This window comes from Lepisosteus oculatus, chromosome 19, assembly GCF_040954835.1.
Source record: "Lepisosteus oculatus isolate fLepOcu1 chromosome 19, fLepOcu1.hap2, whole genome shotgun sequence".
Taxonomy (NCBI): domain Eukaryota; kingdom Metazoa; phylum Chordata; class Actinopteri; order Semionotiformes; family Lepisosteidae; genus Lepisosteus; species Lepisosteus oculatus.
In genome coordinates, this window is record NC_090714.1 from 2,340,035 (window position 1) to 2,366,449 (window position 26,415).

Genomic DNA, 26,415 nt, shown 5'->3' on the forward strand with positions numbered 1-26,415 from the left:
AGAAATGCTTATATCTGATAACTTATCTACATTGCAGCCTTAAATTGTTCATTTCCCATGTGGGCTAAAGCATTAAAATAAATTACTCAGTGTGGCAGGTTTTAGCGCTTTTTTTTCTTTGCTTTTTTTTGTGCTCTGTACATGAGCATGCATGTATGTGCGATTACAGTGCCATCTAGTGCTCACACATGGATGGGAGACTTAAATATCCAAGGTGACCAAGGGCTTCAGTTCGGTTCAGTTTGTCATGCACACAAGTGCAATGAAATGCTTATTTGCACGTGCTGTATGCCCCAAGTTTAGTCAGTGGTAGGGGTAGAGTTCAGTAATCTGATAGCTTGCGAGAAGAAACAGTTACCTTAGACAGTAACTCTAAATTTTTGGAGATTTCACTCTCTTAGAGTAGAATCAGAGAAACTTTCCACAATATGCACCTAACAGTTATCTGTTTGGAGGGAAGGCCTGATCTAGGTAGTGTCTGGGTGCGACAATACAAAGAAATGCACAATGCAAAAGAACATTAAGTGACTTTGAAATAGGTTTATAGCCTTCTCCCAGCTTTGTCCCCGAGTTGTTTTGAAAGGTCCTTGGCCATTCAGCACATTGTGTGACTTAAAATAATGATTGATTTGCCATAGCAAAAAGTTTGAATACTTCTGCAGTCAACATATTTTAGTTTTTGATTTTTCTTCAGCACTTTTAGCTGACATTTAACTTTTTGCATTAGAGTGTTCAGTTTGAGCGTTCAGGTCTGGATTTAAAAAAATCAACAAAAACGTGCAACATTTAAAAAGGGATGAATATTTTTGTAAGGCACAGTAAATACACTATACTACCTATTTTGTTTGCTAAGATATAAGCAGATATATGCCTGTGACTGAAATTGCTATTCATTTTAAATTACTATATCTAATTTTTATCTTTAAGACATGGGTGATCAAATAACATACTTACGGCTGTAGGAATCATCTTTCACCAGCCATTGTTGAAAATTGTGACTTTTAAGAAGTATTTTTTTAAGTACCAAAACCATTAAAGTTTAGTCGTTGGTGCAGTAATTAGTCTGGATGTATGGAAATGTTGTAGACAGCTGAATGATAATACAGCACTGTAGAATGCCTGCAAGGCTTTGTTTTCAAGTAGGATAAGCCCTTTATGAGTCTGACATACAGTGGAATAAATCAGGAAAGGAAATTGAGATCATTGTTCTTGGCAGTGTGGCGCTTTGTCGTAATTTATTAATGAGAATTAGGTTTTATGTTCTATCCCATTTAAAATTATAACCTTTCAATTATAAATCACCATTCAAAGCATACAATGAAAAATATGGTAAAAGCATAAACAAAAAATCAGTGATCAATTGACGGTCTACAGCATAAAACCTATAGGAATGCCTTTTTAAATTATTTTAAAGCAGATTTTGAAAACATAATAGAGCTGTTGCTTCTTTTTCATATGATGACTAGTCAGGTAGAATAGTTATGTTAACTTTTTCACACGTTAACAGCCTTGGATAACAGTTCCATGACTTGTCTTTGTGCATTATTATTTAATATGAAACGAAGTTTGGGTATTGACTCATACTCTGGTTCCGCTGTTATGAAAGTATTAGTCTGATGGTATTTGACAGGGCTTCTGTGTGGCTCAGCCAGTCGATGCACTTGCAGAGTCAAGCCTGGGTCACAGTATGAGCTGACTGTGTGGTGGTACGCTTGGCTGAACGCCGCGGAGGGACAGGCAGGAATAGTTGGCCGTGGTTATATTTAATCCCAGCCGTTACGATGTGATAAGCAGGGGAGGGAAGCCGCAGTCCGCTGACAGGCTGAGGAATCCAGTAGCTGGGCCCAGCAAAGACTCGGAGACTGACGGGGAACTCGCCGTTGTTCTGGTGCTTGGCGAAAGCAACGTAGTGCAGACAGGCAGAGCCGGTTCAGGACAGACAGGGAATCTTTCGGGCAGGATTTGGTATGAGTGGCAGGTTGGTAATGCTGTGAGCACTACCTGGGTCAGGAGGTATCTCGATGACAGCGCACCGGATCAATGGCAGGTAAGGATTTAAATATCCTGCTCTGGTGGAAGTAACACCCGTTCGTTTGAGGAAGGGGGTTGGGACAGTCGGCCCGAGTGAGTCCGAGTAGCTATGAGTGATGTTTCACTGCTCGTGTAAATGCGAGGAGACAGAGGGCTGCAAGCTATTTCTCACCCTGGAATAATACCAGTAACACAGCAATCAAGGTGTTTGCAGACCACTAATACTGCTAGTGAGTGACTCGCCTCTCCTCCAGTCAGCACTGGACCTCCGGCACGGGGCTGTGCTGTGATCCAGGCTGAGTCCCGCCCTGTGCCTTTTGCTTTCTGGGATAGGTTCTGGCTCCCCTGTGATCCCACTTTGCAGCAGTTGGAAAATGGGTGGATGGTACAGATTGTTAAGGTTGAAGGGTAGGTTTTTACTAACCGTATCTTTTCTGTGTGCTGTGTGCTTCAGATGTTTTGAAGGAAGGCAGCGCTGTTTACCCGTCGCTCCTGAAGCAGGAGGTCGAAGCTGTGAAGGAGAAGCACCGCTCCCCATTCTACTGCGATAAACTCCTGCAGCACATCAGCCAGCTGCCAGAGGACAGGGTTTGAATTTCAGCGCGATCCCCCTCTGCAAACCCCTCTCAACACAGATGTGTTTCATGTTTGTCTGTGCAGCTCATCTGCCAAATGTGTACGAAATTACAAGTCTACAGAACTGACCCACATCACATTAGATGTATCTAGTAAGCAGCTAAACTTTTCCTTCAAATTTTTTCCTGCATTTCAAATTAAATGCACATGCTCATTTCTACTACTTAGTGTTTCTTTAAGGGTTTAGCCATTAAACAAGATTTTTTATTGTTTTCTTATAAGTTATAATGGTGATGTAATTGATTACCTTTTAACATTTATTTCACACGATCAAATTTATAGAAATTTGAAAATTCTTTGTTAACACATACAGTACATTGTATTTGTGCTGCACAGAGGAATGTGAAATTTATGCATGTGTGAGATGTTCAGTGCCTTAACTTATTCAAATTGTGCTTTATATTTTTTAAATAAACATTGCTCTTTGTTTTCTTTATTTGGATCTCCTTTGTTTTATTTACATTCACTAGTTATAATAATCCTTACATTTATATAGCGCTTTTCTGGACACTCCACTCAAAGCGCTTTACAGGTAATGGGGATCCCCTCCACCACCACCAGTGTGCAGCCCCACCTGGATGATGCGACAGCAGCCATAGTGCGCCAGAACGCTCACCACACATCAGCTATCAGTGGGGAGGAGAGCAGAGTGATGAAGCCACTTCATGGATGGAGATTAATAGGAGGCCATGACATGGTTAACGGCCAGGACACTAGGGTAACACCCCTACTCTTTTCGAGAAACACCCTGGAATTTTTAATGACGACAGAGAGACAGGACCTTGGTTTTACATCTCATCTGAAGGACGGTGGCTTTTACAATATAGTGTCCCCGTCACTATACTGGGGCATTAAGACCCACACAGACCGCAGGATGAGCGCTCCTTAATCGTCCCCTAACACCTCTTCCGGCTGCAACCTTTTTTTCACAGGAGGTCTCCCATCCATATGGGCCAGTCTCACTACTCCTGAGCTTCAGTGGGTTGCCAGTTGTGAGTTGCAGGATGATACAGATTATTATTAAGGTTTAGTTACAACCTTTAAAAAGAAAGTTCAGAGAAAATTTGGATACAGTTACAGGTTCATAGATACTTCAGAGAAATATTAAATTATACATTCCTACTCCTTTATATTTTCAGTAGCACCAATGCAAATTCTATTAATCTATTTTAAGAGGAAAAGGTGTCCACTAGGTGGCGTGAAAGTATTTCCACTATGAGGTCCATAGCTGAGAACTTTGAGAAAGATCTTCCACTGTGTGTGCATTAGGTACAGTATATAGGATTTTGGATATTGATTAAATGTTATTGGCATCATTTTAATTATTCACAACTGGTTGCGATGTGTCTAAGTGTCTTAATGTTACTTGCAAGCTAATCTCACTACTGAGAGGGCTGATTCGGCACATGTGATGAGATGATTTAAACTGGAATGTCAAGCCTGGTGAAATTTTAGAATAAAAGCCAAAGGAAAGATTGACCTAGGTGTTTATGTTGATTTGTCTTTATAACTTCTAGACTAGTTGGGGGAGCCATAAAAAAGGCAAAAAAAATGCTCAGATATATATCTCGTGTTTGCCTATGTCACGCCTGTTCCGTGAAAGACCGCTGCTTTGTTACAGAGAAGGTTGTTGTATATTTTTTAATTTGTTGCAGTTTTGATGCTCAGTATTTTTGATTTTCCATCTGATACATTAAATGTAAGCTATAGCATTTGTGGGTGTAAAGCAGTCATTTTTTGCCTGAGACAGTTACACATATTTTCTTAGATTCACCTATATTGTTTGGCACATCTGGATAAATCTAGGGTATTGGCACCCTTTTGGAACTGATATTGGCAGTATATTTACTTTATCATTATATGGTCTACTAAGTTTGCTTGTACATGTTTTGTTAGGGTGAAAGACTCTTGACCAAAACATCATTGTAAAATTGCATCATCAGTTTCCCTTTGGGATCAATAAAGTCTTATCTATTTAAAGTGAAAACATGCATCTCCTTGTTTAAAAAGCTGTGGAGATGGTACAGGCAGCAAATGACAAAGTAATGATGCACTGAAAGCAATACTTTTCTATATACAGATATAATACAGAAATTATTTTATTGTCAGGGACACAGCACATAAGAGGAGCCGTGAATGAGATCAGCTTGTCTGAATCATGTCTATGGACGGACACTGCTTTAGCACCACAGGGTGAAGCAGAAGGTTACACATTTTAAGAGACCTGTTACTTTTAAATAAACACATTGAGCCCACAATAACTAAGAAAAAAATGTGTTCTTTATAGACCAAAAGTTCTTTATAGAACAATGTTTGAAAGTAGTTTGCTATTATTGAAATCTTTATTACATAATATTATAAAGCTGTATTCAGTAATGTTCAGTCTTCTTGCTGAAGTTCATCTCGTTCCTACAGCTCCTCTTTAGCTGGTGAACTGGGGTTGATGTGGACTGGATTCGCCAAACGCACTTTGTCTTTGTGGCGCTGCAGCAAAGTTTCAACATGCTTGTCCCTGAATTCACGCTTCTTATTGTCCTGGAAAGAAGAGGGACTTTGCAGTAATAAGATACAGTAGTAAGAAAACGGTGACGTGTAAAACACATGGATAAAGTTTCACTGAAAGGGGAGGTTTTAGACTAAAACAATGAATACTTTGAGACTGAAGATGTGATTGATGATTTGTTGTAGCGAACGTGCATGTTGAAACGCTTGTTTTTTTTTTCACTGTGTACAGTTCCAAAAGAGACTATCTGTTTTACTGACACTGATCCATATTGTCCTTCCTGTAAAAGTGAATTCAAAACTAGGTGATTAGTCACATCGTTTGGCTGCCATCTCAGATTTGGTGAAAAACAATTGATCGACTTCTCTGAAGAAGCCACGAGGCCAAAGGAAGCAAAGGATTTTCTACATAAAACAGGTTGTTCTGTCAGCTGGAATTGTCCTTCTGCTTATCCAGATTGCTACCTTAAATACCGTACAGAGCAGTCTCAAAACGATGCTGTGAGAAATCGATATGTAATCCACTGTGTCTTGGTGGCTGAGTGTGCTAAACTCCAGAAACATCATGTATTCCCAGAGAGCAAATTAATCTACAGTGAATAAAGCATTTAATCAATCTTTTCTCTGGACTTGCCCTGTTGGAACATAGATTGGTATACATAGACTAGCATATGTCCCCTGTCTAGAGTGTTTGGGGCTCTTTAGTTGTGCAACCGTCCCCCTCTTGTGAAAGATTTGGCTACAATAATGAAATATGGCTGCCGTGAGCCGATCCAGTCTCAGATGTGCACAACATACAGTACATGTCTTTACTTACTTTGTGACATATATCTACAGCAGAATGTTGTAGGCTACTAATTCACTACAGAGGAAAAGCAGCCACATCTGTGGGAGTAAGAGTCCACATCTGAATAAAGCTCATTGGTCACACGACCTGTCCTTCTAGACCTGATGGAAAATTAGGTTATAACTCCATGCCAGACGGACATGGTCATGGCTACTAGGAAACACAAATACAGTAGGAATCCTGATGTGCTTTAACAAAACCCATATCTTACCTACGACCTACGGCCTTTACTAAAGGTCACATGCAAAATCTTCTCAAGGCTCGTTAGAGGAAGCTCGAAAGAAATACACATGGACAGCAAAACATGCTCTATAAAAACTGTTCTTGCCCATGCCAGCTGGATCGCTGGATGTTCAGCTGTTATTCCAGGGTTTTTCGCGTGTTTACCTGAGTCTGCGCTCGCTTCACTCCCATGCAGGCCAGAGACTGCTCGTAGCAGAAGAGAATGTCAAGTTCGTCCGCTCTCCTGGTCAGCAGCGCCTCGTTAAAGTCCTTACCGTGGGCATCTGTAAAACCGCTCGCATGCATTAGACTCCCTGCTGTTGCTTTGCAAAACACAGCACCGATTAAGATCAATAAGATCCGGTGGTCGTTATGATTATTTTTGCATTGCTATGAGTTAAGAGGTCATAAAACGTAAAGACGGTGTTTCAGAAGAGGTGTTTGCCCAGCTGCACGGCAGGTAAACACAGATGATCAAGGAGGGGTGTCTGATGGTTTCCTCTGGTTAATTAACGTCTTAGCAAATGGTTTGAGTCTTCTTTAGCCCAAGAGACAGCATAAAAAGGACAGGGGAGATTAAGAGTAAAGGGAGGGAAGGAATGAGAAGGAACATCATCACTTTTCTCTTCCTCTTCGCCTGTGCCTTGCGAGAAAACTTTCTTCCGGTCAGATTCTGACTCGGCAATTTGAGCCTCATCCTAGACAGCTGGCTGTCTTATTTATTGAAGGAAATCTGATTTCTTTTATGCTGGAATCCTCAGGTTAAATGACGCAGCTCCTAGTGAATGATGCATCTTTTGCAGGAGGGGATTCCCACTGATTTTCGGACATCCAGGTTATGGGAAAGGAGATCTGGCTACCGGCCATATTCGTTACTTTAGGAAGCGGGTTGGATTTCTCTTATTGGAGGCCACCGAGTCTATATAGTCTGACTGATGTTAATGTTGTATTTTGTGTAGTTTAGTTTGTGTTATTTTATTGCTAATACTTGTTTATCAAACTCTGACTCTGAATTGTGCCAGGGGAATAAACAGCTTGCGTGCCTCAAAGAACGCCGCGTACTGCTCGGATGTTTTTTGACACAGTTAACGTGTTATTGTGCACTCGCTATTTTATGTCAACGGGCTGCTGTGTTTGAAAATAAATTTGTCAGAACTGTTTTTTATTTTTTCCCCCCACTAGAATTTAAAGACATCAGGATTCAACTTGAAATTTACATTAGTTTCAACTTTGTTTATAATAATACTGTTAATGTTTATATAATAAAAATAAAGTTTTTAAATCTAGACTAAATACGTATCCGGTTGCTCTGGCTTTGTTTGCCTTTTCTAACTTTTCCTACTTTTTTTAAATCTCTGTTTTATTTATTTTTATGTTGATGTTTTTTTTTTTGCTTGATTTGTTTTACTCTGTAAATTGCTCTGAACGGTGTCGGAGGACACGGGCACTGAAAGTAACCTTTGTAATCCTTGTAAAATCTAAATTCTGTAACAACAGAGAACATTTATTAATTACCGATGTCATATGGCTTAATTTCTTATGACCAGTTCCCTGTAACTTGATGTCCCACATCTTAATATGCAATCCTGTGACATCGCTTCTATCAATTAGTCGTCTATGTACAGAGAGGTACGTATTTGTATTTCTGCAACTTTAAAATATAACAGCAGATATAGCCTGATCTTTTTCGAAAAGAAAAGGTTTTTCTCCGAAACAGTTTACACACGAGGACCCTTACCTTGTCTTAAAGAGCTGTCTCTCAAGCTCTTAAAATTATATCCTGTATTTTTGTATTCCTCTAAGGCAAACTGATGTGGTAGGACAGGAGATTTGTTTTAAATCCCCTATTTAAGATACAGGATATAAGAGTTAAATTAATGTGCAAAATAGAGATACAACTCAAAAGCATTTATATTAATTGTGGATTTTGCTGATGAGTGTCTAAACATAGCATGAAGAAACAACCAAATTACCTAACAGGTGCTTGCAGGCTTCTATCATTTTGTCTGTGGGTAAATTGACGCCTTTAAATATATCAGCTTCACACACAGAATCAGTCAGTTTCCGTTTGTCGGTTGGGTCTGTAGAAGGAGTCCTCATCAAATTCTTCAGCTCTGGAAGACATAAATGCAGTCTGACCAGTTCTGGCATAATCCTTTGTCTCCCAGTGATGTGTAACAAACAAAGGAAGCTCTTACCCTGCACTGTAGCCAGGCAACTTTCACAATACATGTCTGTTAAAAGGACGGTAAAACAATTATATTAATTTACAAACCATTTAAAATTTACATTTCTGTTATAAAGGTGTGTTACTTAAATGTTAGAATATTACTGCATGTGGTGCTCATACAGTTCCCACGCTCTTTGTTAACATAGCTGCCAGTTATAACTTTCCTTCTCATTAGTAAACATAGGTAAATTCACTCACGGATTCCTCCTTCTACGGGATAGGAGCAAACAGTATCTTTAGTTTTACTTTTCGCACAACATCCAACGTTACTTGCAGTCAGAATAAATAGGTCTCGGACTATAATATACTCACTTTCTCGGCAGGTTACGCTTTGCTACGCCTATGTCTTTATACTGCATCGCTCTCTAATTGCGGTGCTACTGTCCTACTCCTTATCGCGGTAGGTGACCTCAAGGACTTTAAGGTACTTACAGCGGTTGATACCTTGCGGCAGCTCGGCCAAAGCCTCAAAGGAGCACATGATGGAAATCAAGATTGCCGCTTCTCTTAAATTCATTTTTTTCTGCTTTCAAAACAGTTCAGTCGAGTCCCTTAAGCTAAAGCCAGATGATGAGACACTGTGTTTTGCCTTCAGGCAGCTTTTAATATCTCCTTTTTAACACTGCGTACTGCTGGAAGATAAAACTACAAGGTAGCCGCTTGGTGGACAGGAGGTGTGCACACCTGTATAAGAAGTACAACTGTGCTGCACGTTTGAGCGCTCCTAGTTACTGGTCACGTGATGAAAGGTATACCAGCAGAGAAACTTGAGCAACACACCTGACTTCTTTAAACATGCTTGTGATTTCTGCTTAGGTTTCACTGCTTTTATTTCCCAATATCTGGATACGAATCGGGAGAAATATGAGTATGCATGTCCCCTTGCATTAGAAGAGTTTATTGACTGACAGTAACGAATCACTGTATCTCCTGTCGTCATTCCTAATTTAAACGAGTGTGCAGTTCACACAAAATGCAGTCTTTTCACATTGGAAGGACAAGAACATCTTTTTGGATACGTTCAGATAGGGTAGACTCTGGATTGTGATGTTAAAATGTGACCGCACCAGATTACAGTACTTTGCATTACAATTCAAAGGTAACATACAGTATATAAAGGAAATATCCTACAGTACCTCAAAGTTTATTGCCAGGAGAAAACATTAGTGTAAAATGCATTATTGTACAAATATAACAGTAGGTGTTAACTTTCTTCTACATTTCTGTCCAAGAAAACCTGTTATTCTGTGTTTGTAACGTACATAGTTCTGAGTGTACAAGTACTGAAAAAATAGTAGAACATGTTAGTTGCAGCTAGTTCCAGACTCCCACAAATCCTTTAGTACAAAAGTGCCTCTCATTATCAGTTTTAAAAGCACTTCTTTGTACTTGATATTGCGTTCTCTGAATGGTGTATTCTGAAGAGCTCCATTAGGTTAACTTTATCAGTGTTTTTAAGGATGAAGCATCTGGAGGAAACCCACCCAAACATGGAGAAGAACATACAGACTCCACACAGACAGTACTCAGTAATTAGGGCCACAGTATATTGTTACACCCTACCCCATCCTCGAGTACAAGACAATCAAGCAATATTTGCGCTCTTCATTATCAATGCAAGGCAGACACTGTAAACTAGGGCAGGTTCTGCAGGCAGAGATACTGAGAACTGTAGTCAGGCCTTAATGCTGTGATTGAACCACTTAGTGTACCAAACAGAAAAACGATGCGGGTATGTGGCAGAAACAAAATGGGCACAGCAATGTCAATAATTGTAGAGGTTACATTAAAATGTGAAGGTGGGAATGGGTTGGTGTTCTTTTGCCAGTGTACAGAGCGAGATAAAACTAACATAAAAGGCGAATTTGCGGGAAAGGATGGGGATTAACGGGCGCAATCAGCTGTCCAAACACAGATGAGGCCATTTACGCACAGAACCCATGTCCCAAGCGTTAATGTGGGTTCATGCAACACACCAAATTGTGCCGCCTCTTCCTAAATATTATTTCATCAAAACGTCCAGTGGTCGTACACTTTAAAATGTATATGTATGTCTATTCCTACGTTTTACAACTTAATTCTCCCAAGGTATGCGTTTTTTATTAATTTTCCCGGTAACTAATTGAAATGCAGATTTACTATTGAAACATAGTTTTGAAGGTACAGTACGCCGAAAACCAGATGAACAGTGCCCAGGGAGGGAGGCTTCCGGCCGGGGGATGGCGCTCTCCCAAAACAGGGAATAAAACGGGATGGGCTGGGCTGGAGTAGCGGGCCGTTTGGACTTGGACTTCAGCCTGAAAGTGTGTCATAAAGTTTTGCATTACCGCTTTCTGTCAGGGCGTAGCGAAACTGTGTATGAGTGACTGATAGTTGTCGCTGTTAATGCCGCCTTCCCCTCGTGTTTTGCAGATGACGTTTTAAAAGAGGGGGACTTTCAAATATCCAGGAGGAGCTGCATCGCGGAGGGAGAGGGAAAAACGGATTTGGAGTTGCAAAAACCGGGAGGTTTGACACGGGTGAGTGTTTTTCCTCCACTTTTCTGGTCGTTTTGGCTTCCTCGTGTTTAGCTTCAGATGTTTTTATTCGTGAAAAACCAAAAGAAAAACGTGAGTTGCGACAGAGGCGGACACGACGGCGAAAGCCGCTGTTTCCGTGTTATTACCAGGCGTTTGCGCAAGGGATGCAAACAGTGCTCTGCCCTGGAAAGCTTGATAACATTTAAAACTTGTGCTTAAATAACTAAAGCCCGGGGGTAACGACGTATGAATGGAACCGTGTTTTACATGATGTTTTTTTTTTCTTTCTTCTTCCCGTGATGACATATTTACTGTTTTGGCTGAATTATTTAACTTCCACTCGTTGAGAGACTTTTAAAGTAACTGTCATTTGGTACCCGAAGCGTTATTATTCTGGGTGTTAGCTGGGGTGTCCGTCCGGTTCAGCTCGCATTTCGCGCCGGCTTGCGTGTCGCTCGGCCCCGCGCCAGCAGGGGGCGCCGCCGGCGCATCGGACAGGCCTGGGCCGCGGGCTGGGCTGACTCACCGCGTACGTTAATAATCCAAGTGTTGTGTTTTTTGGAGAGGGGGACAGGAAGGTTATTGAGGTTAATTTACTGGGCGGTGATGCGAGTCAAGATGTTTGTTTCAGCGTTACCGTGGATAGGGCTGCCTAAACAGGCTCGTATCTTGAATTACTGTAAGGTCACCAACACCCGACTAGTCGGGTACCAGTTTAGCAAATGGCCATAGCCGTTGCTGTATTTTTTTCGGGGGGTTAAGACTGAAAAGTTGGAGGGGTATAAATAAAAGACGTGGACCTGTTATTTTAAAATTTGGCTTTAAAAAGTCAATATTCATTTCGTAGTCGACACGTTGCATAACTGCGTAGTGGATTAAATAGGGGGGTTCGTTACCGTACCCCTGGGTGCTTTGCCTTTGCCTATTCTTAGGACCTTGAGCTTTTTTTTTTTTGCCATGCAAAATACAGGTGCTCCCAATTAAAGCTCTGCCCCTTGACCTGCGCAAACTTCAGTGTCTTCTGCGTGTGACAGGTGGAGACACCTGCGTCTGAACTTCTGCACCTGGAAGCGTCCAGGACTGTGCGAGACGAGCTGGGAGCCATAGATATTAAATTAACTGTTGGTAACCAGATAAGGCCTTGTGCAGTGTGATTCGTATGTAATGTTCATGCATCTGCATTCGTGTTTTTCTGCGGTTGCCAGAATGAGGGCGGTATTTTCTCCTTGTGCTGATAGTAAACCTTTATGGGATTTTTTTTTTTTGCAGATGTGCAATCGCGTAAACTCATGCGCGGTCAGACCAATATCTTATAGAAGGTTGCTGTTTTGTGGGATGTTGCATTTTTTCCCCCACTGTAGGGCTCAATTCCTAAGGACAAGTGCCCGGCGGGCAGGTGAGCCAGTGTCAGCAATGGCTTTTTCGGGGTTCATCTGCCTTTGCTCCCTCTTCATGCATTTGCAACAGTCGCGCTTGGCATCTCTTGATAACGGCTCACGGGCGTCTGCAAAGCTATATAAAGAATTAATGACTTAATAAATTCTAGGAAACGTCTGAGAGGAAATGATAGCTAGGACCCGCTGCAGGCGAAACTGAGCAAGGGTGTTGTCTTTAGATGGGTTGCCAGGCAACAGCTCTAGTCCCTTCATCTAAAAGGGGAAGTTCTGTTTTTTTTTTTATTTCTCATGGTCGACATTGACATGCCTTGTGCTAAAATGGTCTGTATATTCTCAATCATATTCAAATGATAATGCGCCTTTTCTTCCCCGAATTCGCGTGGTCGATATTGTCCGTGTCGGCGGGTAGCGCTGGCCGCGGGTCTGTCGGTGTGGAGTTCGCATGTTCTCCTGGCGGCTTTTCCCGGGCTCTCCAGGTTTCCTCCTGCAGTTCAGGATCACCGTGGAGGCATTTTTCGACTCTGGATCGGACTTAATGGGACGGGCAAACATTTTCTATGTAGGTGTCTTGCAAAATGTTTTTTTTTTCCTTCAAATAAGTTTGTCGCATTTAAAAAAAAATAGAGGCGAGTCGAAGATGCTTGTTTACAGTACTGCTAAGGCTATTTATTTTGTTGTCAATCTTTTACTGTTACTTATTTTTTTCCTAAATCACGATTTCTGCCTCTGCAGTGTAGAGATGGAGCTTTTAAGGGAAATCTGCTTTGCAAGCCTTCGCACTTTTAATAGGGCACCGGTTCCTCCTCCTCCTCCTCCTCGTTGCTTTTGCGAAACGAGCTTCTCTGACACCGGGCCGAGGTGGGGGTCTCTGCAGCTGCATCAAAATAGCCGGCAAGGCTGGTTGCTTGCAGCTGGAGATGACTCCTGCAAATGTTAATTTTGCGCGAGTGAAGATGAATAAGGCGCTGAAAAAAAACATTGTCTTAGTTGCTCCCTAACTTAATGCACGGCCGCTCATCCCTTCACGGGATTTGTTTCCCCTAAATCCCTTGATGTCTGCATGCGAGGAGTTACCCAACGTTTCGTGCGTGTGCCGTTCCGCCCAGTGCCCGAGCCTGTTGTGGCGGCTGTCAGAGCGCAGCCATCAAGTGGCTGTCGGCAGCCAGGAGAGTCTGAGTCACCTCTGCCACGCCTGCCTTGAAAGCAAGCCCAGCAATCTTGTGGCTCCGCCGTTTTCCCATTGCAAACGTTGCTGGACTGGGCTCCCCGTGGAGGAAAACCAACACGATCTGTGGCGGCTCCCTGTTCATTGGTGTGGAGCGAACTGGGGACGGTTTGGTGCCCCAGTGGCCCTTGGTGCCTCAGCTGGGCACCTCATCCCAAGCAGTTAAATAGCCCCGGCGGGCTGGATATAGCATCGTCTCTATCCAATAGATTCAAACTGCGCCCTGACTGACAACGGGGGCTGGAGTGGGAGGACCAGCTATCCAGGCTTTGTTACGTCTGGGAAGCCATTTTGGAATTCTGTAGCAGGGGGTAGAGAAACAGCGCTGTCAAGTTGCAAAGTTTTAACCCTCCAGATACACTGTAACCAGAGGCGCAGGGGGCACAAGCGCTCGGATCCCGTTTTCTGGGGGGGGTTTACGTGGGAATGCGGGCGGCAGCCGGGGCATCTCCGAGTCTGAGCTGTGCCTTTCCGACGGGATTGCGCTAACGTGAGACAAATGGACTCGTCCTGCTGCATGGGCAAGTGAAAACAACTTGAGGTCTGGTTCTGCTCTCAGTGACTCGCACCCCCTGCGTTGGAGGACATAATCTGCCGTTTGTAACTGGCAATCCAGACGCGTGAGCTCCTTTTTTTCAGATCTCTTCGCGTTAAAGCTGGGCTTTAATCATTGCTGTGGCGCAGTGTTCTGACTATGAAATGTGTGGATGTTCTTGTTACTTCACTGCGCATGAAGATACATGTACGCGATACAACACTTGTGCGCATTTTAATTTACTGTAAAAGATTGCATGTGTTCCCATACAGTGCTAGAATGTAGTGATCTAAATTTAGCATTTCAGACTGGCGATATTAACGCCATCGGGTCCAGATTTGGAATAATCTGCTGATGCTTTTTATCTTTCCATAGCGCCGCTGATCCCGGATTTTGACACATTTTCTGTTGCAGAGAGCGTCGCGATCTTTCATTTTCTTGCACGTTGTCGAAATGAATTTGCCGTCATTTTGAGTGGTATGTTTAGCTTTAAAAAGGAGTTCTGAAAAAAAGGAGCTGTCTGTATTTCGCCAAGTTTGCTGGGCATGTCTTGCGTGAGCGTGTTTGCCCTCTGTGCTTGTGTGAGAGAAACTGATTTCAAGTTCAGCCTGTCTCCCGTACTAAGTCCATTAGCAGTTGCCCTTTTTAGGATTAAACTGATTGAAGCAAGGTTATACGTAGAAAAACTAGTTTGTACCTGAAGCTGTTTTGAAGTCATCCTCGGATTTGAAAGCTGTTTCAGATGAGATGCAATTTGAATAGATAACCTTGACAGTTAAAGCTCTGTTAAGTCCAATTTAGCTGAATAGATGCTGTTGTATAAACCAAAGATGGTATGAACGGTCTTAAATGTAATGATTATTTACTTGTTTTGAAGTAGTATATAAGGTTTATGGACCATGAATTTTGGTCTACTTCATCAGTCCCTTTCAAAGTCCTCGATATTTGAATCGGGCCCCTCTGTACAATCTGTGTTATTGAGTAGAGCCACTTTCCAAGAAGTATATGATACGTCTACTGGTCCTTACAAAAATGTTTCTGCACAAAGACTTTTTAAGTATGATATTCAGGTGATGTAGTACCCTCTCTAAGAAGTGTTTACCAACAAGGGGCCTTCGCCATAGCTAGTGTTTGAATTAGAGTATTACCGGCAGCAGATTTTTGCATCCTGCAGTAGTAGGAGAAGGAAGTATGAGTTATTAATCTAGTTTCTAGTGGATTTTAAGATTTATCGGCCTGGTTGTGCTGGATTCATGTCTAATGGGTTTGAAGAGAGAGATGATTGGAAAGTTATTCTTTTCATGCACTGAAATGGTGTTCTGATGAACAGAGCTTTTGGACATTCTGGGTGTGCGCAAGGATTGAGACCTTTATGCTGAGATATAGTCTAGAGAGATAGGAACGCTATCCTGCAGTTTGCAGTGCTTTGGTAGTCTGCGAATACAAGTTATCTCTTTATATATTGCCTAAGGTTATGCTTCTTCATCAAAATGCCATCGTTCAGATTGCCATCGCGTAAATGTAGATATCTTTTCCGATTTAAAACTAGAATGCCCACGTCTTCCTTACCTCCTGGAAACTCGACTGTATGACGCCTCACCCAGCCCTCCAGGCCTGAACAGCTATGTGTTTCTTTCATATAGGAATGTTGTCAGGAATGGTACCAACTTCTTCAACTTCTTTGAAGGTTTTTTCTTAAGAGTAGGCATATAGGCTACCGACTGTTGGTTATAACCTGTCTGTAGCACTTCTGTGGGAGCATTTTGTAAGATCCTGGATCCCTGAATGAGTGTGTGAATGTAGGTAATATGGTACATTTTAGGTAACATTTATAAAAACTAGCCCTTGTTTAACTCATTAAAATAATAGTTTAATTTAAAGCAAGAGTTTAGAAGTGCAAGTGCAGTAGATGTTAGCCTGCTGTGTAAAACACAGGTGTTGCACTTTAATGCTAATAAATGAAGCTTCGTCTGATATACAGTGCCTTGTAGAAGTATTCCTCTCGTGTCTCGTCTTGTGAAATTACAAAATGATGCATGCTTTTCAATTTCATATTTATTCAAAACCCAAATGGTCAAACTGAAGTGTTAAAAGGGTAAGATAAGTTACAGTAAACGTCTGCAAAAACTAAAGACAAAACTGAAATGTTATGTACAGCAGTCATCACATCTTTCCACAGATACTCAAAAGGATTCAACTCAGTACATTGAGTGGGCCACTCAAGAACATGTAATTACTTATTCTTAAGACACTTCTGTATAGACTTGAGCGATGCAAACCTAATATAGTGCATTTAAAGCAAAAAGTTCCAGTTTTGTTCCGTCTGACCACAAAACCTTTTTGACATACATTTGTAGGCTCACTCGAAGTGTTTTGTTAAAAAAAAGTGGGATTTTAGAAGTTCGTTACAAGTCTTTGGAGAGTGACTGGGATATTGGTGACCTTTGGACATTTCCTCTCACCGCAGACACTGAGCTCTGTTGTTCTCACTGCATCCAGCTAACCAGTTTCCTCCTTCCTCCTGACTGCTCATCTCGGACAGATAGCTTAACCCAGGCAGTGTCACCATGCTCAAAGAAATATTCAGAGTCTTTGATATGTTTGTATTCCCTTTTCCTGATCTTTTCCTTTATTAAGCTTTATCCTTGAGTTGTTTTGAAAGCATCTTGGTCTTCATGGTGTTTACTTGAAATTCACTACCTGACAGAAGGATCTCAGGAGACGGGTGTTTTTATTCTGAAATGGTGTGAAACGCAATTTCACATCGACAGAGACTACTCAACTAACCGTATGACTTGTTAAGCTAGTTCAGTATGTTCAAATTAATTCCGGCCTGTCACTGTGAAGAGTTTGAATACTGAAGAAGTTGTGCCTTTCCCATTTTTTTTATATTGGTTGCTTTTTGCTTTGAATGTGTGGATTAGGTTTGTGTTAATAATGCGTTCACTGCTACTTGAAAGCGTCATGAATGCACACTTCAACTCCACAATACGAAAACTGTGCAGGAGTCTGAATACCTTTGCAAGGCACATATGTTTATTTCAGGTGTCTTTTATCTCATAACCATGAGGTGCTATTTGCATTGTGTCCCGATTTAGAATAAAATCTTCTGCGGTTTGTGTAAACAATAAGACCAAATACCATCAGTGTCTCATTTGTCCCATTTTTGGCGTTTTCTGAAAGAGAAAATGTTTTCAGTGCACTTTCTAATTAGAGTAGTTGAATAGCTTGGAAAGAGATACTGTATATGAAACCCGTCTGTGGAAATGAGCACAACAGAGATGCCAGCTCTGTTCTTTCCTGGGCTGCTGCAAGAGCTGAGTCGCATGTTGCACAAATGCCAAACTTTGCCAACTGCTGCGGATGAGACAGGCTGAACAACACTCGGTTTGTTTGACATGACTGGGTGTGAATGAGGGTGCCTGCTTGTGTTCTCGCCTAAAGCCCCTGCCTTCGTTCTTGCAGTCTGATCAGGGAATGACCATGGATTTTTCTCGCCTGCACATATACACTCCGCCCCAGTGTGTGCCAGAGAACACTGGCTACACGTACTCGCTCAGGTGAGAACCCACAGCTCGTCTGTCAGCCCACACCTGCTGCTCTTGATTTCCCCTTGAACAGCTGGATTATTGGATGTGGATTGAACTGTTTTTTTTTTCTTTATTGCTTTGATCATAATTTCATACTTAAACGTGTCCTTCGGGAAACTTGTTTCTTTTCCACACTCCCGATGAGTGAAACCGACCAGTGTCGAAATGAGATCTCGGGTCCGAGCACCAGGATTGTAAGCTCTTATCTAGGAAGGATGAGTGCTGACTTGCCGGACATGAATGAGCTCCATTTACACTGGCCAGTGTGACACTGTACCCTGGTGATGCCCACACGCGTTGGGACTTTTCCTCTTGTGGGTTGCGGAAGAACGGTTCATAAGAGGAAAAGCTCAGAGAAGTGCGGTATCCGTATCTTGGCGTTACGGAATTTCAATTCCGACATCGACGTTTTGCAGTCTCACTGGGCAAATACGTTGGAAGAGTTGTACTTGAATGTGTCTAAAACGGTTTCTATGTGTAAGAGTTGCGCTGAGAATCTATATCCTGAAAGTGTGAAGCCCTGAAAGGAAACTTAATTATTCTTCTGTATTGTTAAGGCATGTGAAAGGTTAAAGAAATAGATAGATAGATTCTTTATCGATCCCATGAAGGAAATTGCAGTGCAACAGCAGCTTAACACAGACAACACAGCCACGGTGTAATGAATGATACAATAAAAATAATAATACAACACATATATTCTACAAATATATGTATATACAGTTATAAGGGGAAAATTGTTACTCATTTTGTAACTTCAGATTTTTAGACCATCTTCCATATGTTGAATTACTTTTCAATATGCAATTGATGTATGAGAAATTTAAACATTAAATTGTATGTCGATATAGACACTCAAGGCATCTGGTCCAGTGGGAAAACTAGCAAAAATGGTTTCCATAATGTTTTTATAATAATAATAACCTTTTTTATGGATTGTTTTAGAATCTTGAGAGAGGTTAGTTACTTCCCCCATTGCTAACATTTAAGCTAGTGTATAAACAATTCTTCCATGAGGATACTGTAACTGACTTTATGTAAACAACTTTCAGTTGTTGCACTACTGTGTTGGTTTAGTACATTTACTTTAAATTACAATGTCATTAAATTAATACCTGTAGGTGTCATTTGCTGGGATTATCTAAACTGCCCGTTTTGATGCAATATGTTTCTTGGTGACCAATCAGGAGATCTGTTTAATCCATAAAATAAATCCTTTTCTGAACCTTGTGCGTTCACACCTTGTGAATGTTTGCATGCTCAAACCATTTTTTTCCCCAAGGTAAGAGTATTATACCTCTAAAAAAAAGCTTGCAAGGGCTTAAAAGTGTCACTGCTGTGCAGGTGTGTGGTGTTTACAGATGTCTTGGTAAAGGTGTGAGACGTTGTGCTCAGTGGTATGAGGGTTTGGGTTTCAAGCAACTCAGTACTCTACCTTGAACACAGTTCTTAAATTGTACAGTTTCTTGGAGGAGGCTTAAGCACAGATTTCAGCAGTTCATTGACATTTGTTGTTCGGCTGCAGGTAGTCTACAGTGTCTTTTTTTAACTTAATTCTTGTATTCTTCTTTGACCCAGTTATTACTGTAGGTTTACTTGGGAGTGTGCAGTTCTCGGTGTGTGGAAGACCTTTGCCTGGGCTGTTCCTGTCAAACGAACAGGAATCCAGTGCTTCTGGGGGAATTCAGATTGGAAGAATCAAGAAAAAGCTTGATTAAAATTGATTTTTTTTCTATCGTATACCTACTGACCATTTTAATTCCTGATTAAGAAACAGAAACATAAGGTTTAGCAACCTCGATTTCCTCACAATGTAGTTAGTAGCATGAATGATTCCAATTTCAGTGCTGCTTTTGCCCCAATTTTAAATAGCCATGAAAGTGATACTAGTTCAGTCTGCCTATTAAATATACTGCATTCCCTGATGCTCTTTTAAGGGAGCTGGTTGCTCTTGGAGCTCATGTGCTTTCCTTGCAGTTGTTGTTTGCCGACTGCATCTTGGAAGGTTACCAGCGAGTGGCCGTAGCTTGAAAGCAGCCCTGAAGGGGCTGGTGTGTTTAATACAGACCTCCTCCTCCAGAGGGCAGGGCCACATGTAGAGGGCGGTCCCAGGGGCTTGAGTGACACCAGTTAACCGTTGGGCCATCTGCTTTTCCGGCCTCCGAAAATTCCCCAGGGCTGGCGCAGGGAGCAGAGAAAAGCTCACTATACTGAGGCATCCATTCTAATCCAGTGTGTTCAAGAAAAGTCTCCCGAAATAAAAACAAGGAGTGTTTCGTTTAACACAGTCGTTAATCTGTTGTTTTTTTTAAATGTCATTTTCATTTAGTCTCCCAAAGCTGAACTAGTTAGTGTTAGATTGCGCCTTTTCTTCATGGTCTCCCATCAGACCTTCAAATCGGCTTCTGCTGTCGGCTCTGACACTCATTTCCATTGATTTTCCTTGTGGAACTACAAGGTTTTGGATCAAGTAGATCAACTAAAGAGAGATCAAGTCACTTAAGCAAAAGTAGAGTTAAATATGACAGCCGGATTTGATTTACAAGTCCATCAACATGTCATGCAATAACAATAACACAAAAAATTGCATATGATGATTTTTTGGGTTTTACAACAAAATACTTGCCTTTTAGAATGCAGTTAACAGTCACTGCATCTTCAGTAATTTTTGATGTGGTATCTAGTGATTACCCTCTAAGTGTAATTATTTAAAACATGAGTTATAATTGTGCAATATATAAAAATTGGTTTTGCTGCAAAGAATACCAAATTCTTGCTTTGAGCTTATAGGCCCCGATACATACTGTAGATTTATACAGTGCAATTTATAAAGCTTTATATCTGGCATGAAGCTGTGCTCTTTCCAGCATCTTTCAATTCTGAACAGAAATTTTTCCTTACAAATTTTAATCTGGCCTATTAGTACTGTTAAATGGCAACTTCACTGTTCTGAACAATCTGGTTTATATCCTTTACGTTGTATTATACAGTACGATTTGAGATTAGCTGCTCTATACTGTATAGGCGTGTGTGAAATGGGCTACGGCATTTCATTGTTAGTGGTAAAGGTAAACCTAATTAAGATGAAATACTTGTGCTTTTGGAAGTCTTTACAGTATTCCAGGCAGTGATGTAAAAGTAGACCTGGCCACCTGGAGTGTTTTGTACTCGGGCTTGTCTATAGCTCAGTAACCATGGCTGTTCTGTGGTGTGGGAGGACTGGATTTGAATGCCATCTTGTGCAAATACACATGAGATTTTTTTTCCTTTTCTCCTCCTGCAGAATTTATTTTTACCATCAGCCTGGGGGTGGGAGATTCATACAGACCCCCGTGGTCCTGCTTTGCTGTGTTAGGCGTCCAATTCACAGGCCAGCTCCTGTTTTGTTCGCGTTCTTGCCCCGGTCCAACCCGGCCCTAGACCAGGGACCGCTGGCTGTGTCGATTTCTACTCCTTGCCTCTCGTGGCGAGGGGGAAGTTCTCGCCTGTCCCGGGGGGCGCAGCTGCTTGGCGCGGCAGGGTTTGAGGGAGACAGATGCGCGTGCCGAGTGGGGGGCAGCTCCTGGGAGGCACACAATGGGCCATTGAGCGCTGGGTCGTCTGGCAGGGTGACTTGTGGGCGGCGGGCGGCGCACGGGGTGTAGCTGCTGTGCGCGGACACGTGGAGCACGCTTCACAGACCTTTGCCACAGCTGTTTCTTCACACTGAAGAGGCTGTTTCATTGCTTCTGTGAGCAGTGGGCCGTACTGGGGCAGCGTGGCGCCAAGCGAGTTCGCGGTAAACGCCCTTGTGCATGCGAGTTGCTGCGTCTTTCTCTTGCTGTGGGACTACATCCAGGTGAGTCTTGCGATGGTGCGGTTTTGCCAAACTGTGCAAGAACCAGCTTCCAGTTTTGTTAAATAAGACTGGATGGCTAGTGTTTGAAAGTGCGTTCTGTTTGAGTTCAGTTTTTTGTACTGAACCAAATCTTGGGAGAATTAACAATGTCAAATTGAAAACAAAGCATTTGCTGGTAATTTGCAAAGTGGCAGGTTTTCTTTCTTTCCACTTTCTAGCAGGGCATATAGTGTTTAGGCCTACATGAAATTCTGTCTAGGTTTCTAAGAGGGTTGTCAAATTAGTTTTAATTTCATATGCTCATACCAATGCAGTTGACTTTAGGATACTCTTTATATAAGCTCACTGTAATATTCTTAATGTGTGATGGGTAACTAAACAATCTTGAATGATTATCAATAAATGTTAACTACAAATGTTGGTATAACAGTATGTAATATCCTTTGTAGAAATGTAAATTACTGTGAATATAGTTTAGCCCATTGAAATAGAAGGAATTTGCTAATAAGAAAGCATAGCATGTAAAATGCATTAGAAATGTTTCAAACTGTTGGTGATGAGTATTGAAGTTGTTGATGTTTATGTTGGTGTTCTGGTTGTACATGGTAGGACGGTGTTCTGTGAATGTCTGCATTTTTATTTATTATAAAGGTGGCAAAACTAGTAATCCTTAGTGTCCTGGCATAATTAACAACTTAAAAGCTTTTTTTGTCAGAAAAGCAGGCAGATCTTTGGCTTCATTTGAAAATGTGTTTTCTTAAAGCCTTTAGAAGAGCAGAGAGAATGAATATCTGCTTCACGTTGTTGCACTGCGATTGTTCAGGGTTTGTTTCTTGTGTAGGCTCTGAATCGCCTTCCTTTTGCTTTGATGAAGCTCTCTAGCGTGGGGTGTTTCTGGGGCCGATTTTTTTTTCTTTACACCCACATCACTCATCTTGCTTATTTTTGCTACAGTGAAGCATGTACATTTATTTGATATTCAGTACATACAGTTTCAGCACAACGAAGAATCCCGTTTGCTAGCAAGGATTCTTTTGGTTTGCACCTAAAGTGCAGACTAAGATCACAGAAACAACCTTAAAATCACTGCTCTTCTGCTTGGCTCATGCAATCTCCTCTCTTGAGCCTCTCGTGTGATGCTCATCTTAAAATGTCTTTGTGATCTACAGTATAATCATCATGGGCCAAAAAAAGGGGAAAGGTTAATTTAGCTGGTGTGATGGAAACCATGCAAATCTATGATCCTGGCCACTAAATAGGAAAAGATAAAGAAGGGCAGCAAAGCTAGTAACTTGTGGCTGGCCTACAACATATTTCTTTGCAATGTTAATTTCGGCTCCAGTTACAATCTGAATTTCTCCTAGGTATGTGTCTGCCTGTGCTGTCCTACCTGAGGGTGTTTTCTTTAAGATTTCTACAGGTGTGACGTGCTTGATAGTGCCTGCAGTGATGAGATATGGCAATGCGTTTACAACCATGGAATCGGTCCCTTTCTGTGTAAAATAGGAATTTACAGCGTGTAAATGTGAAAAATTTATTTTGGTTACACAAGGACACTGTCACTCATTGCCGTCAAGCAAACATCTGTGTCCATTATCTTTAAGTATGTCTTTTAATTCACTCTATTTTGCGTTTGTCTTTGCCTCGAACCCTGAGCACCTAATAACCCAGACCCTTAAGCCCTTAAAGCGGTACATTGCCTTCATATTCTGCAGCTCCAGCTACTCTTCTGCAGCGCTCGACTTTGAGAGCCAGCACAAGCTCGAGCCGGTCTTCGACTCCCCCAGGATGTCCCGGCGGAGCTTGCGCCTGGCAACCACGGGGCACTTCTCGGACGATGGCTTCCTGGACTCCAGCCGCAGCAAAGTGTCCTACAGTGGGGGCGGCAGAGCCTACAGGCGAGTGTTTCCCTTGGCACCGCCGTTGTGCTGAGAAAACAGTTTGTTTTTTTTTCCCCTGGTGGCACTTCTGTAGTCATTGCTCTGAAATGGAACGTTCCGGTGCTTAAGATCATTGGAAACGACTGGTTGGACATCGTGTGGAATTACTCCAAAGTGACGCATTGTTTATTCAAAGCAGTGCCGGGTCGCAGTGACTCGTTAGCTAGTTGGCTGTGAGAGGAGTCACTTGCCAGCCAGGTGACCACTGGCCCAGCAGACAGATGTGCTGTGAGCAGCACCTCGGGCAGGCTTGGTCCGTTCGCTGCAGGGCTGCGCTCGTAACGACTGGCACGGCACTGGTCCCGCGACCCGAATGATCCGAGTGCTAACCAGGTAATTGCCAATAAACAGTCAACCATTCTACATTCTCTTTGTGTGTGTCTAGGACTCTAAACAGAACATCCCACAAGCAGACTGCACTGACTTCACAACAGACTCCTTCCAAGACTCAGTCGGACAGTTCCCTCATCCTCGGCCAGAACAGCTTCCACAGCTGTGCCAGTGACGTGTCCCTGATGTCCACGCTGTTAGATGAGTCCTCCATACAAGAGAAGACATTAGTGGACAGCTTTTGGGGTAGGTGTTAGTGTTACATTAAAATCGGCACGCTTCATTTTACAAATACCAACATAGGATATTTAATGATCTCCATTTTTATTCTTCACCTGCAGGATTCAATAATTTATAGTGTTGCTGTTGCTTATGGACCACTGGTAGGGAGGTCCTCTCCTAAGGGAAGAGTGCCGCCTACTGGTCCACTAATACTGAGCTATCAACCTCAGATTTCCTCCTGTCTGACCTTTATAGAGACTGCTGTGTGTTGTTTGTAAATGAAAGTATTGCATTTTCAAAAGAACAGCAATAATTAATGATGCTTATATATAAATAAATAATTGTATGAATTGGGTCTGTCTAAAAAGATGAACTGATGAACATTCTTCTTGTTTTAATGTTGTACTGTAGTCTCATCCATTGAATTAAAAATCTCACCGTTTTGCACTTGGGCATCCTGTTTGCATTTCCTGTGCATCAGATTGTTTCTGCATTTTATTTTAGCTGTAACACACAAAGTATAATTTATATACAACAGTGTTAAAATCTCTTAAATTCCTCTGTCCCCTCTTCTCATTTCAAGTTGCAGTCTGCATTTATTTAGGGACTCTGTCATACTTTAAATTATAATGGCTACCGGAATAGTCTGTACTCTTATCTTCATGCATAATTTACTTCAGATGTTGTAAAGGCTGTTCTTCAGCTGCTCATCTTTTCCTGCCTCAGTAGGTCTGGTTCCATCAAGCTGATGTGATCTTTAAACAAAAATGCATATTTTCACCCCTCTTCTAGCGATTCATTTTTCATAGACTGAAAAAGTAACCATTGTTTTTAAAATTGATTGAGTGTGCTGCAATGGTCCAACCTTAAATCTAAAGAAAGAGAGAGAAAGAAGAGCCAGTTCTAAACTAAGAGGTGGTGTACTACTCTTGTTTTTAGGGGTACTTCAGTTCAGGGTGCCTTTTTGTATAATACACTAAAATCTGGGTCTTGTTGAGTGAACAGCAGTTAATTAGGATTCTTCTGTAGTTCATGCTTCATTTCATATCTGTGCAGTATCACTGCAAGAATTTGCCTTTTGTTTTAACAGGTCTGGATGAAGATAGAGACCTTAAAGGTGAGTTCTGCAGTTATACATTTTTGCTTGCTTGCTTCACTCTGCACTCCACCTCAAACCCTGCTGTAACTGCAAGATTGTGTGCAAGGCTAGAGTGGTTTCACAAACCTCTTGACAGGTGACGCATTTAAAACGGTGAAGCAAAAGTAAAAAGCAGGGAACGTCCTGCATTGGAAAGTATGAATACACTTGAGCAATGAGATGTAATAACTGTGGACTGAGCGTGTACTTGGTAGCACATAGGAGAGCATAGTTGCAGTCAGTCCTTGTGTGGTCGATAACTGATGGGCATAGAGGGTAGCTGGAGAATGAGGGAAATTGGCTTTGAATATTGTTGAATATTTTTTTTTTAACTGAAATTTTTTCAGAGCTGTTTTTCAGTGCGTTTTTTTTTCCTCTTAGGTGGAGATACGACTGTAGTTCAGGGAAATGGAGACCTCAACACCGCAGAAACCCAGACCAGCATGGCGAATGGCTACATCTGCAACGACTGCAGCATACTGTCTCAGAGGAAAGACGCTCTGACAACCTACTCGTCCTCCTCGCACTCCCACTCCCCCACCCCCTCCTCCACCGTCTACAGCTACGACAAGACCAAAAGGCACAAGTCAGGTCAGGACCCCCGCCACACCTGGACGTTTGGCGCTGTTGGGTTGTGGGACGTGTAACTATTGACCCCCACGTCTTCACACAGCTTTGACAAAACTCATTGTAATGTCTTTCAAAAATGGTCACAGATTATGGTGTTTTGGCGGCGCTGAAATTTTGTGCCTGTCGTATTCCTAGAGTAAGTGTAAATTTGATGAAACGGCGTTTGATAGGTTGAACCGTTTTCTTCAATAAGGGTTTTGTCATTTTGGTGGCAACATGGAAAATACCAAAGGCAAAATAGAAGGAATGATAAATGGGTGAACAAAAGACATTTCATTGCACTGAATGTTCTTTTAACTAAATGTAAATGTTTATCTTGTCATGGGAAAATGAGGAAGACGTGTTAACGAGAGGTTAAGAAGAGTGTGGAAGATGCAGGAGTCGTGACACAGCTGAACAGCAGTTATTTTTGGTGCTTTTACTCTGAGCCGTTTTGGTTAAAAGTGTAGCAATTAAAAATCATATCCCTTATTTCTATTTTTAGGTGGTTACTAATTGTAGACTGTCTTATTTAATTGCTTTGTTTAGTGAATGCCAGTTTTTTAATACTTTCCCACACAATAGCGTCTATTTATTGACTTTG

The 26,415-nt window shown here is 41.8% G+C and overlaps 2 protein-coding genes across 13 annotated transcripts in view; both read left to right on the forward strand.

The window, feature by feature from the left end:
- The window catches only part of dnaaf5 (dynein axonemal assembly factor 5), a 41,678-nt gene extending 38,575 nt beyond the window's left edge, over nucleotides 1–3,103 (forward strand). The window contains exon 13 of the mRNA XM_006636991.3: nucleotides 2,486–3,103. Coding sequence (XP_006637054.2) covers nucleotides 2,486–2,625 — 140 coding nt within the window. The 3' untranslated portion in view covers nucleotides 2,626–3,103. The remainder of the gene's footprint in view (nucleotides 1–2,485) is intronic.
- Nucleotides 3,104–10,707: 7,604 nt separating this feature from the next.
- The window catches only part of sun1b (Sad1 and UNC84 domain containing 1b), a 32,422-nt gene continuing 16,714 nt past the window's right edge, over nucleotides 10,708–26,415 (forward strand). For 5 of the 12 annotated variants that reach the window (XM_069180851.1, XM_069180852.1, XM_069180854.1 and 2 more), the window contains exons 1-6: nucleotides 12,812–12,943; nucleotides 17,610–17,704; nucleotides 23,288–23,470; nucleotides 23,898–24,088; nucleotides 25,155–25,181; nucleotides 25,584–25,793. In XM_069180851.1, the coding sequence (XP_069036952.1) occupies nucleotides 12,827–12,943; nucleotides 17,610–17,704; nucleotides 23,288–23,470; nucleotides 23,898–24,088; nucleotides 25,155–25,181; nucleotides 25,584–25,793 (823 nt within the window). In that variant the 5' untranslated portion in view covers nucleotides 12,812–12,826. Of the gene's footprint in view, nucleotides 10,772–10,880; nucleotides 10,988–11,494; nucleotides 11,517–12,811; nucleotides 12,944–13,588; nucleotides 14,230–14,254; nucleotides 14,622–17,609; nucleotides 17,705–23,287; nucleotides 23,471–23,897; nucleotides 24,089–25,154; nucleotides 25,182–25,583; nucleotides 25,794–26,415 lie in introns of those variants that run through there. The other 7 variants (XM_069180855.1, XM_015359736.2, XM_015359738.2 and 4 more) reach the window with 7 other exon arrangements.